Source organism: Bradysia coprophila, unplaced genomic scaffold, assembly GCF_014529535.1.
Source record: "Bradysia coprophila strain Holo2 unplaced genomic scaffold, BU_Bcop_v1 contig_324, whole genome shotgun sequence".
Classification (NCBI taxonomy): Eukaryota; Metazoa; Arthropoda; class Insecta; order Diptera; family Sciaridae; genus Bradysia; species Bradysia coprophila.
In genome coordinates this window covers 5011462-5023814 of record NW_023503584.1, presented here as the reverse complement: position 1 = coordinate 5023814, position 12353 = coordinate 5011462, and the positions used below count along the sequence as shown (strand labels likewise).

The 12353-nt window shown below is 35.2% G+C and overlaps 3 protein-coding genes across 3 annotated transcripts; 1 reads left to right on the top strand and 2 right to left on the bottom strand.

The window, feature by feature from the left end:
• Window positions 1-490: 490 nt before the first annotated feature.
• Window positions 491-2879, bottom strand: LOC119079660. Its single transcript, XM_037187709.1, has 10 exons — window positions 2410-2879; window positions 2213-2342; window positions 2041-2157; window positions 1849-1987; window positions 1691-1773; window positions 1423-1620; window positions 1180-1357; window positions 875-960; window positions 744-814; window positions 491-672 (listed from the first exon to the last, which is right to left on the bottom strand). Exons 1-10 carry the CDS (start codon window positions 2509-2511, stop codon window positions 553-555), a joined length of 1224 nt encoding a protein of 407 aa, XP_037043604.1. The 5' UTR covers window positions 2512-2879; the 3' UTR covers window positions 491-552.
• Window positions 2880-3337: 458 nt separating this feature from the next.
• Window positions 3338-4999, bottom strand: LOC119079702. The gene is made up of 6 exons (XM_037187759.1): window positions 4960-4999; window positions 4682-4891; window positions 4082-4606; window positions 3785-4027; window positions 3517-3684; window positions 3338-3450 (listed from the first exon to the last, which is right to left on the bottom strand). Exons 1-6 carry the CDS (start codon window positions 4997-4999, stop codon window positions 3413-3415), a joined length of 1224 nt encoding a protein of 407 aa, XP_037043654.1. The 3' UTR covers window positions 3338-3412.
• Window positions 5000-7246: 2247 nt separating this feature from the next.
• On the top strand, window positions 7247-12003 carry LOC119079657 (probable cytochrome P450 6g2). Its single transcript, XM_037187700.1, has 9 exons — window positions 7247-7937; window positions 8571-8821; window positions 8878-8952; window positions 9017-9108; window positions 9596-9752; window positions 9813-10034; window positions 10093-10241; window positions 10305-10415; window positions 11778-12003. The coding sequence occupies exons 1-9, from the start codon at window positions 7615-7617 to the stop codon at window positions 11949-11951; spliced, it is 1554 nt and encodes a 517-aa protein (XP_037043595.1). The 5' UTR covers window positions 7247-7614; the 3' UTR covers window positions 11952-12003.
• Window positions 12004-12353: the final 350 nt, after the last annotated feature.

Here is a 12353-nt window from a genome sequence, read left to right as displayed (position 1 = left end):
GTTTAATCATTAAAAAATATTGGCCTGAATGTTGCTACGTCTAAACCGTACATCATTTTTCAACTTTGTTTAAAAAAAAATGACAAACAAAAGAACTCTTCGAAGTAAACTGTTCGAAACTCAACATCCAATTAGCTCACCGCGAAAATCATTGACTCAAGATCGAAAGGTCCCCAGTTCAGTTCCAGCCCGTGACAATGTTTTTTTTTTTGAGTTTGAGACACTCATTACTTTGTTGTGCATAAAGCAATCAATCTCACATCTGTAAAGTGGGCAAAGGACGAAATATAGTATTATTTCTAGAATAAAAAAAAATTAAGCGAAATTTCCAATATACGTTTTATTCGTACATTGTACTCTCATCGTCGAAATGTACGTTTTATCCGTACGACTTTTTTTTTGCGTGTATAAAAGAATTACAAATATTTACGACAGTGAAAAGCCGAACTCCCACGTCCTTTACTCAAAATTCATTGAAACTCATATATACATCGAGCTTTGCATCAATTTATTTTACGTATAAGAGTAATGGGATATTTAAATGTGTCTCAATCAACAGAAAAAGCCATCATTATAACATCTTAATGTGAAAATTTCATCCACTTGAACTTCAGCCGTCACTTGATTGCCATTTTCATCAAGGCAATAGCATTCATTGTTCTTGCAAGTAAACTGTTGAAGTGACAAAAGTGAGAAAAAAAGAAAATCGAAAAAGAAAATTCCTTTTCAATTAATGTGTTTACCTTCGGATAATTTCCGTTGCGACAGCATTCGATATTCGTGTTGTTAGTGAGAAGATTGGCGCGTGCACATTCTGGAAAAGACGAGAGTTCAATTTTTATGATTTCCACATTTTATCAATGAAAATACTAACGACAATTCATATATTTCGCTTCTGGATCGTCTTTCGGCAGACTGTAGTTACCGATTTGGATTCCATATTTATTGACGCAGCTTTTGCTAGCATTAATAGATTTAATGATTGTACTCAAATGATAGTGAGCTGTTGTTTAGGGAATGCAATTCTATTCCCTTTCAACAATACTGAGAGTCATATTATAATAACACAAATAATCACCATGAAATAGAATAGCAACAAAACTTATGTTAAGTCTGGTATTGCATTCCCAGCAAACATTTTCGTAAAAATCAAAAAATCAAAAACAAAAATAAACTTACGAATATTTGTCCTCGTGAACCCGCTTGTACCACCCATTGAGTTCACATAAGTCTATTTTAAAATCCATTACAACGGAGCCTTCACTTTCCAAACGATACTTCTCTGACAATTTATCCGCAACAATTTTCTCACAGTCATGTTCGTAGACCGTATTGCTTCTGTGAATCTTACGATTATCTTATTGGAAGTGAAGAAATTCCAAATTTAAAATTAAAGAAAACTTTAAGGGTTGGGCTACTTACAACAAGGCATTTGATTTAATTTGTCATTGTCGTACATTTTGTCAGAGGTCGTACCACCGTACATACTATTTATACAGACACATTTATTCCCGAAACATTGAATGGGATCGAATGATCCATCGTCTAAGCATCTAGCTGTTGGTTGTGGATATTTAGAGGGCATTAAGTTCTTGAAAGTTGAGGCCAGCCTGGAGCATTCTATAACAGAAATGTTGTGCTTGCTACAGTCAAAGAATAGCACAAAATATATTTTCACTGTGATTCTTACCACAGTTCATTGTGAAATCAGCTGTCTCTGAATAAACATCTTCACCAAATATTCGATTTCCGTTTTTATCCAAACAGTAGCATCTAATTGAATGAAATAATGTCTAGACTAATTTGCAATAGAGTAACATACCAGCAACAATGCTATGATAAAATTACATTTCATCGGGAATACATTTCACAGGTTTGAAGAAACCCTCGTCATCACACATTGGTCTTTGCATCCATTTTCCGATAGTTCCATTCTTCTTGGCTATATCAAATTCAATCTGTTGCTTAAAGCACTCTGTATCATCCACTGTACAGACGATAGATTAGTAAAATATCAAATTTGGATAACGTCTCACTAACTTTTCATGCATCTCGGATGATCGTCATTACTAACTGTAGCACATTTTAGTCCAGGTCCACATATTGTTGATGGGACAGGTGAGCCCGGTGAGCCGATAGTACAATATTCTCCTTCCTCTATTACGACACATCTATAATTAAAAACCAAACATTGTGCTGCTGAAGCACTTACGTATATGCTCCAAACAGACTTCACAACAGCTGCACGGTGTGGCCGAAGGTAATATGTTACCACTGTGAGTTGCATTTTGTACCACGCATCCCACTGGTAAATTTGGACAGCCCGTCATTTCTTTGTAATGCTTAATTTTTTGTAAAGAAAATTGGATTGTAATCACTTGGATGCTGAACAATTTAGCTTCAACTTACTTTACAAAATTCTTGGGTACAAACTAAGTTTGATTGTTGGCCGAGAATGGAATGTAAGTAACAGGAACACAGCACAATTAAAATTGTTAGAACGAAGTTCATTTTTTTATTTGTTTCGAATTAGTTATTTTGATTAAATAAATCGATCGATCGATAAATTATTTGACACCTCAAATTTTAAGTTGAATTTCGATGAGTTTCCTTATCTCGACAGAGTAATTACCTTCTTCGAAGTATTTTGTTCCTCTGATTAGTTCTTATCAGCTGATAAGTACGTTGAAATGCAATAAGACTTTATGGAACAAGTATTTTGAGCAAAATGATATCGAGCGGCGAGCTATATAGATTGCACTGAAAATTCGACGATATGATACAACTTTTTGAAGAAATGGTGAGTAATGTCGAAAAGAAAGTCATCGATACTCATGTCTCCGAATTTTCAGTACAATCAGTCAAAAATCCTTGAAAGAGTTTTTTGACACAAGTCCTCTGACCAAGCGAAAGTGATCATTTTATGAAACGTGATCATAGTCGACAGTTGATGCCAAATAGGGCACTATGACATTGCTTTTTATAGTGTTATATAGTTGTATGACACACTCTCCAATTTCAGTACACTATTTAAAGCATCCATGCTTGAAGTGCGTTGGTTTGACTCAAAATTTGTTAGAAAGACTATTTTCACAGATTTTTTTTTCATCATTTGGAACAGAAATCTACGTATTCTACTTCTACGACAATCGTTTTTTTTTTTTGCGTTTCCTGTTATAATAGGGTCGAGGGCGCTTCATTTGTTATCGACAATGACGAGGAGAATGAATAATCAACTCTATCTAGGACTGTCTTATATATCAAAAGTCGTGCTAAAATAAATGAAGTAAAATATTTTAGTTTAATTTGTCGAATAACAAATAATAGACTCGATACTTGAACGATATTAAGAAGCTTGGAAATGATTTGATCATCGTGTGGTGCACCGGAAAGTATTGTGAATCTTATCGGACTATCCCACACACAATTCAGTTTCGGTTTTTGAATTTTCTATTTTAATTCAAACAAAAAATTGTTAACCATCACAATATCAGTCGTTATTGACGGTCAACTTACTTTTGATTTTACTTAATTTTTCCAGTTTCCTCGTATGTATCGTTTCCTTGCGGAAAATATCACGCTTAGTTTCGATGGCCATTTGTAGATCTCTACAATCTTTTGCTGGATGAACAATACTCCAGGTCCCGAATATGGTATCAGTTTCTCCACAATTTTTACAAATACCTAGATCGAAGAAGAACATCTTAATCCTTCACTTCATTCTGATCGGTGCTTCCAATCTTGTCCAACACCATAAGTCAGGTATACGCTACAAAGCAATCACCTGTAAATGTTGCCAGAGTATCCTCCTTATTCTTGGAAGCCCACAAGTAAAACGGACCTCCTTGTCTTCGTAGAATATATCCACTTGTGGTCCAATTGGTATTCATGAGCGTCAATCGTTTCGGTGGATTGTGTTCATTTAGTTTAACGATTAGGTCATTTGTGGTTTCATTCTTTGCAGAAATATCAAATCTCAGTCCAATAACTTCTGAATTCCATGAACCAATTATGTTACATGCAGCTCCTTCAAAGATTATTTTCATGATTGGTTGATATTTACATGGAACGTTTATTATACCTTCGGGTGTAGAATTTCCTTCTTTAGCTTTTCTTATCAATTCCAATTCTTCCAACACTTTCTCTAAAACTGCTGTTGCATTATCTGAACTTAGGAATCGAGAACATTCACTATCTTTGGTCGTATTAGCAACTACTGCCGGTGAATTAGTGACATTTTTTACGGTTACTGATTGAACTGGTGCAGCAGGTGTAACGGGCGATGGTTTCGAATTATTTCCTCCAGCTATACTTGTCGGATCAGCGAAATTAATAAAATTTCCGTACGACATCGCATCGGCTGACGGTGCCGGCTGTGGTATATTGTTTAAAGGATTTGCTATCACTTCCGGATACGTCACTGGACCATCGACTTTATCAAATTGAGCCTGTCGCTTCGACTTCAAACTGTTATCAGCATTCAAATTGATGATGAAATTTTGAAATTTTTCGGGATTTCTTTTAATCCAATCAATTTTATCGACTATGGAGTCCTCGTCGTCCTGCGGATATGGAGATTCTTCCAATTTATCGCATGAGTGATCGTCTGTAATATATCATCGTTACGATTAATAACACTTTCGTTTCAATTGGTGTGTTGGAATGGTGATTGAATTATTACTTGATTCTTGACGTTGCGTTTCATAGTCTGATAGGAGTTCCAGTTTATCGTTATATTCGTCATACAGGTTTTTCGTTGATGAGCAGACAATTAAGTGGCAATATAAAATAAAAATCACTTGTATTTGAAACGATAGCATATTTGCATCGATGACTTCCAATATTATTTTATCATGGCGTCCTTGTCGATCACGATCGAATTTACCACAGACTAGGTTCGATAGTTTGAAAAGATTGAGAAAATTAATTCTCAACATTACATTCTGAACCAAATTATACAACTCTCAACGGGTGCATTGAGCCTCGGGTCTTCGTCCATTCGCTAGGTTCGGGCTACCGCTCGGGAAATTGCCTAAAATCATTCGTCCAAAACACATACGTATATAAATAATGTCATTGCCCAAAGGACACATCATTCTTAGCTTTTTCACAACTCAAGCGAGAAAATCGTCATTTTCTCCCTTCCGCTGAAAGTTGTAAAAAACGTTGTTTTCACCTAGGCAAAAAACTTGGAAATTGCATTTTCTCGAGTGACTTGCCTTGTTTGTTGATTTGAAAGTATCGTCCATAATGAACTGAGCAATCTAGCTCTCTTAATTTTATTAAAATTGCTTTCATGAAAACTTTGGTTAGAGATTTAAATATTATAAAAATTAATTACGAAGGCACGAACTATCCAAATTAATATGTCATTTCCTCAAGCGACTGGCGGAACTCCTGTTGATGACTTTACATTATATCCTAAAAAAAATCAATTGGAAGAAAATCGAAATCGATTCAAATCGAGAAGACAAAAAAATTCGGACCGAAACATTCGACACGCATCTATCCCTGAATTTTCGCCGGGTCACATTCACGTAACTGACGCCGGAAAAAAGCGAAATAAGCAGACTGCAAAAGTTAAAAAAGCTAAGGAAGCCAGCAAAGAGAAGAAGAAGCTAAAAGAAGCGTTGAAACGACATCTTGCCGATCTCGATGATACACCGGAAATAAGCGAAGAAGAGAAGGAACGTCGTCGAGAGCACTGGGACGAACATCGACGACGGCACGCGCAAAATCGACCCGCGAACATCGTGAAGAGAGCAATAAAACGCCAACAACAAGCCATTGTAATGCCAGGTCTAACAGCAATAGTGAGCGCCCCAACTAAAAATATGCTTCATAAAATAGTAGACTATAGACCTAGGAGACTTAATTTGGATTTAGTCGAAGAAGAACGAGGAGAAGAATAATTAAAATGAAATTTATTGTCCACTCAAGCGTTGATATTAATGTTGACTGTTGACTCCTCCTGCACACACAAAACCACAATTTCGACATTCACTATGAAGTACTAGAGGCTAAAAGATTTAATGTGTCGTTAGGAATATTTGTGTTTTACTGCGAGGATGAACACTATTAGGTTTGAAAGGTTTTCCGGGAAACTTTGGAAATACTGTTTTCATACCTAGGACCCGAAAAGTGCAACTTCCAACTTCGTCGCACTTTTTCTCCGTCCAATATGAAAAATACTATTCGTACCACGGACGAAAAGTCTCGCCTTCTGGAAACTTCTCACACGCTAAAAAAGACTTTTAGTCCTATTACAAGATAGATCGATTCTTTTTTTAAGTGCTGCATGCTAATAGTACATTACTATACCAGTGAAGTAATTTGATATCTCGTATCCAGATGAGTAAAAGTATCCGAGGGCTTCAGCCCGAGGTACTTTTACTCATCGTGATACGAGATATCAAATTACTTCACGTGTAAAGTATGGCGTTTTACTTTACGAGCGAGGGAAAGGGTCTTCACTAGTGAGGGAATGGCCACATTACCTCACTAGTAAAGTAATATTAGATTATTCACCTCTGTCCACATGTTTATTTAGACACTTGGGGAGTTATTGCATGAGCCGAAGGCGAATGTTATAACGCCAAGTGTCTAAATAAACATTTGGACAGAGGTGAATACGCTATTTTATCTACCGAAGGCGAAATAATAGCACTTTTTCACTGCTATTATTTCACCTAGGTAGATAAAATTTTTAATTTTATACTTGTTTCATACGTAGACTTCTTTATTTTTACAATGACAAAGCGATTCCGTTAGAACAAGAAAAGTTTCATTTGGTTTAATTTAACATTCCGTGACTGACACAGCATGACTTTGCAACATACAAAAACATATTATAGCAAAGTTTTCACTCTAAACAGAGTGCGACCTGGGTGACAACGACAAAATGTAAACGGTGACATGGATGTGGTCTATAGAAAATTGGGTGTTAAAGCTATAATGAAGTGTAAGATTTTGTATGCAATCCCGATACTGTCAACAAAAGAAGTCATAGATGTATGCCGCAATAACATAAAAATTCCGAAAAAGTCACGATAAAAATTTAAAAAAAAATTTCCAGAAATTTTCAGAGTCTTACACAGAAACCTTTGGATGGGACTGTTGATACTTTAAAACTGTATACCATGTCGCATAGAACATTACGAGTTTTACGCACTGCGCTCTGATGGTCCTTATGATGGTTCAATATTTTTTTACAACTTTCATATATCATCACTGTCTTGGTTTTGCGTGTTTTCACTAAAAACAACGCAATTCGTTTAATAATAAAGCAAAACAAAAAAAAAATGGAAAAGATGAATCTGTATGAAACAACTATTAAAGTGACTGGCAATCATTTTTTTGTTATTATCAAACGTTAGTATAATTATAAGTGTACGAAAGCATTTACAATTCCACATTCGTACAGTGAAAAAATTTGCATGCAAATTCGCCGACCGATTGTTTTTTTTTTTTTTAAATAAAATTTTCGCTCTTCATCAATATTTATACTACTTTTTACGTTCAATTATCTCTCAGTTAGTTTTTAGCCTTCGTCGACAATATATCTTAAAAACATCTAAATTTAGTGAATTGCCAAATTGATTGTGAATTGACTAAATGTTCGGTTTAACGGAAATCCTGATATGTTTTATCTTAACTATTCTGACCGGACTGTACTGTTCCAGCTTGTACATCAATTCCTACTGGAAACGGAATAAAATTCCATTTATATCAGCCAAGCCGATTGCTGGCAATTTGTTGGATCTTCTGCTTTTTCGCAAAAGTGTAGCTGAGATTTTCTCTGATATTTACAATGATCAAGCAACAAGCCATAAACCAATTGTTGGAATTCATTTCTTCCACAAACCTGCTTTGGTCATCAAAGATCCTGAGTTAATAAAAAAAGTTTTGGTGAAAGATTTTAACTCATTCAACGATCGGTAAGTTTCATAAAATTTGGTACTAGTTATAAGAGATAGGTAGACTCAATTTGCGTGATTAAGTTTAATTTACATCAGTCTCAGGGCTGCCAAACAGCCAAACTTTACCTCGAGTATTTTAGCTTACGTAACATAACAAATAAATAATGGAAACTACTTCTTGTCTCACTATTGGCCTCGCCCACGGATCAGACCAACAAATTCATGGCCGTAGTTCGATGGTTTTCTCTAGGTGGGCACAGAGACGGCCAAAATATTTTTATAATGTGAAATTAAGGGAAAATCAGTTTCCCGCAACTCTCAGGATGGGTCATGTCAAGATTGTCCGTTAGTAGCTACGACCCTGAACGAATTTCACACATTTCCATTAGTTAACACATCGATTCCTAAATTCAACAAAGAGAATGTTTTATTCGAGGTTTTAAGTATGGAGGTTATGCCGATCACTGTAACAGTAAGCGCAAAGATGTCGTCAAGGTTTACTGTAATTTTTATGCATTCAATTTCAGCTCAATTGGAATTTCGTACCAAAACGTTCTGAAAATTACAGACTATTTGCGTGTCCTTGTCACAGCAAAACCTTCGCCTTACTAGTGAGATATCGAATTTAGCTGAACATTTTAATTATTATAGACACTCAGCATCTGACATCCATACAGACATTCTGGGTAGCACCAACTTATTTTTCATTCGCAATCCAGCTTGGAAAATTCTTCGTGGAAGATTGTCACCGTTTTTCACAAGCGGTAAAATGAAGCAAATGTTTCATTTAATGAAAAATATTGGAAATGAAATGAATGATACGTTGTTATCGTTTAAACTCGATGAAAACAAACAAACATTTTCTACCGACATTAAGGACATTCTGGCTAGGTACACAACAGGTAAACAGTATTTTAAACGTGTTGAACGGTTAGAAATGAATTATTTTTTTAATCAGATGTTATCGCATCATGTGCTTATGGTGTTGAAGCAAATAGTTTAAAAAATCCTGAAAGTGAATTTCGCAAAAATGGTATGTATTTGTCTACTAAGTATGATGTCTGTGATATTCACGGGAATACTGAAATCGTTTTTAGGTAAAAGAATCTTTGATTTTAACTGGTACAGAGCTGTGGAGTTTTCAAGTATATTTTTCGTACCTGAGTTGGTACCGTTCTTCAAATTTAAGGTACGTTAAATGCATGATTTACTTTTAAACGCCGCATAATTGTCGATCCAATCAATGCTAAATTACTCGTGTGTTTCGGACCAAGTGTTTCAAAATTATTTTTTTTAGAGAGTGGATAGATGACAAGAGACAGTGCCCAGAATACTGTGTTGATCGCTTCAAAAAAATGAATTTACAAATCTTCGACCTTTGCGTCGTGTAAAACGGTTTTAGGCGAGACTATCAGACATATTAGAACTGTTACTTAAAATTAGTTTGAATGAGTTTAGAAAATGATAAGAACGAACTTTGTCCCCTCACTACTCGAGGATGAGCTTGGTAGATGTCATAACCCAATCTTAGATGGGTAAGATGAACGAAAAATAGGGTTTGCAAACTCATACTGAAACTTTCGGCGTTAGAGTTTTAAAGTCGAAAAAGTTGCTACGGAAATGACCTAGTTCAATGCTCTCGATAGGAGATAAATAAATGACCAATTTTCTTCAAGGCCTTTTCGAAACAATCTACTACGTTCCTAAGGAATACCATCAACTACATTATTGGTGAAAGGGAAAGAACGGGATCAGTTCGAAATGACTTGATTGATACGTTAATCACCCTCAAAAACGAAGATAAATCGAAAAATTTAACTGCAACCAACATTGGTAATATTCAGTTAGAAAATTGGCTTTGTTCTACTACTAATATGTACTCACCTGTTGCAGTTTTCCAAGATGATGTCATTGTTGCTCAGGCAGCAGTATTTTTTACGGCGGGCTACGAAACAAGTTCGACCATAATGTCGTTTGGATTGTATGAGTTAGCTTTTCAACTCGATATACAAAGGAAACTCAGACAGGAAATAAAGGAAACTTTGTTGGCATCAAAGGGTGAACTTACCTACGATATTGTACAGAATATGGTTTATCTAAATATGGTCGTACAAGGTAAAATTAAGTTTATAAACCTTCAACCAGATAGAACTGATTTTTTTCTTCTTCTTAGAAATGCTTCGAATGTATCCACCACTGCCCTTCTTAGACAGATTGTGTACAAACCCCGAAGGATACTCTCTAGAGCCGCACGATAATTTTGTTATCCCTCACAAGATGCCAATTGTGATACCAGTTTTTGCAATTCAACGAGATCCAAAGGTAACGAGTCTCAAACTCGCACTCTTCAAAATAGAAATTAAATAATTCGTTTGAAATCTACAGTATTGGCCGAATCCCAATAAATTCGATCCAGAACGATTTTCCGCAGCAAACAAAGACAAGATTGTTCCGTACACTCTTCTACCGCTAGGTACAGGCCCACATAATTGTATCGTAAGTATTACATTACATTATCCCAAGTAGCATTTGATAACCGCGGTTATAAACGTTACTAATTCGTTGCCAACTTTTTCGTTCTACAACAGTTATGTAACGAATAAGTTGTATTCAGTTTAACTTATTCGTTATATAACCGTTACACAACTAATTGGTCATCAACCAATTTTAAACGAATTAGTTGCAAAACGGTTATTTGACCAATGAGTTAACCGATAATATTTGTTGAAAACTTTTTCGTTCAGAAACCGTCATACAACCAAAAAGTTCGAGTCATTACTTTAACTAATTCGTCGTAAAACGGTCATGGAACTTAATAGAAATGTTCATTATCCGTCAGTACGAATCAAGACGCCATGATGGAAAGTTCGATTTTTTGTAGATTTTACATCTACTTTTTTCATGTTTCAGTGTTCGGTTTGAAAATGTGTGTGAAAGTGTGAAAATTGTCGGCATCATCGTAATGGAAAACCTGCTATTTCAGTGTAACTAATAAATTTTGAAAAATTTTCTTTATGCCAATTTGTAAATCAACATTTTATTCATCGACTTCACTATTTTTGTCTGCCGCTGTTGTCGAAGTTAGGTTTCTTATGTCTTGTTAGGTTTCTTTAGGAGTTAGGATAGGAGTTAGGACCGGCAACAGCTGCTAACAAAAAGGTGAAATTGATGGATTAAATTTTGTTTAATTGGCGACACAAGAGAGAGCAATTTTAATTGTCAATTATGTTACGTGTATTGCAGTTGTACGGAATATATCTCAAGTATTTTGCTTGTATTTTATAATAACCATGACACAAACATTTTAACTTTGCGAACTGCGCAGTACTTACATATTTTGAGTGCATTAACTATGTGATTTGCGAATATCGAAAAGAAAGAAAAAATTGAACACCAAAAAAACTCTTGGAAATGTGGCTTCAAGAACAAATATGATGATTAACGAAAAAGTTGTAAAACGGCAGTACAACGGTCTGATGACTGATTGGTTAGAAAATATTGAATTTTCAATTGTGACTTATAAGTTATTCGACGGTTATAAAACCATTTAACAACTTTTAACCAATTTGCTGTATAACCGTTGTGCGACGAATTCGTTATAACATTTTTGTAACTTTTGCAACTGGGCAAATACCGTTGTACAACCGTTATAACAACGTTGCAGCAACGTTGCGACAACTTATTAGTTATCTTCTAATTTTTACAACCGCGGTTGAATAACGGTTGTACAACCGAATTTTACCCGTTGAATGCTACTTGGGTACTGTTGATACAGTCGCTGTTACTATACTATTTTCTCCGCGCACTTTGTTCCTAGCACAGGTAACTAATACTTTTATTTCTATTAAATTCATTCAGGGTGAGCGCTTCGGGATATTACAAACGAAAATCGGTCTCATCAATTTCATGAAAAACCATCACGTCACACCCACAGAGAATACACCACGAGTACTGCAATTTGAACCAAAGGCGTTGATTATTCAGTCGAAAGGTGGCATGGTTTTGAATGTTGTCAGAGATCCTCTTTTTTAGAATACTCATATATTAAAAGTTTAATTAACTCAAAAAAAAGGATTTGCAAAATGAAAAATTAAATTGGAAAATGTAAGGAATTCAGAAATTGACAATTGCTTTGACTAACACAATCTTGACACGAGACACGCACATTTCGAAAAAAACTTTCTTTAAAATGAAGTAATAGATATTGATATATTCGATGTGTGCCATCTGTGAAATGTAGTAACATCTACTGAATAAAAAGAAAAGAATTTCCTTTTACTACAAGATATACTTAAACACTTAAACTTCTCGTAGATGCTTTCAAGCCCCCATTAGACCCAACTTTGCCCTAAAATTACATGAAGTTACCTTTCTAATGACTTTAGATTTTTTGAACCTCGAGAAGTTTCTAAGAGGGATTCTTTTGAATTTCGA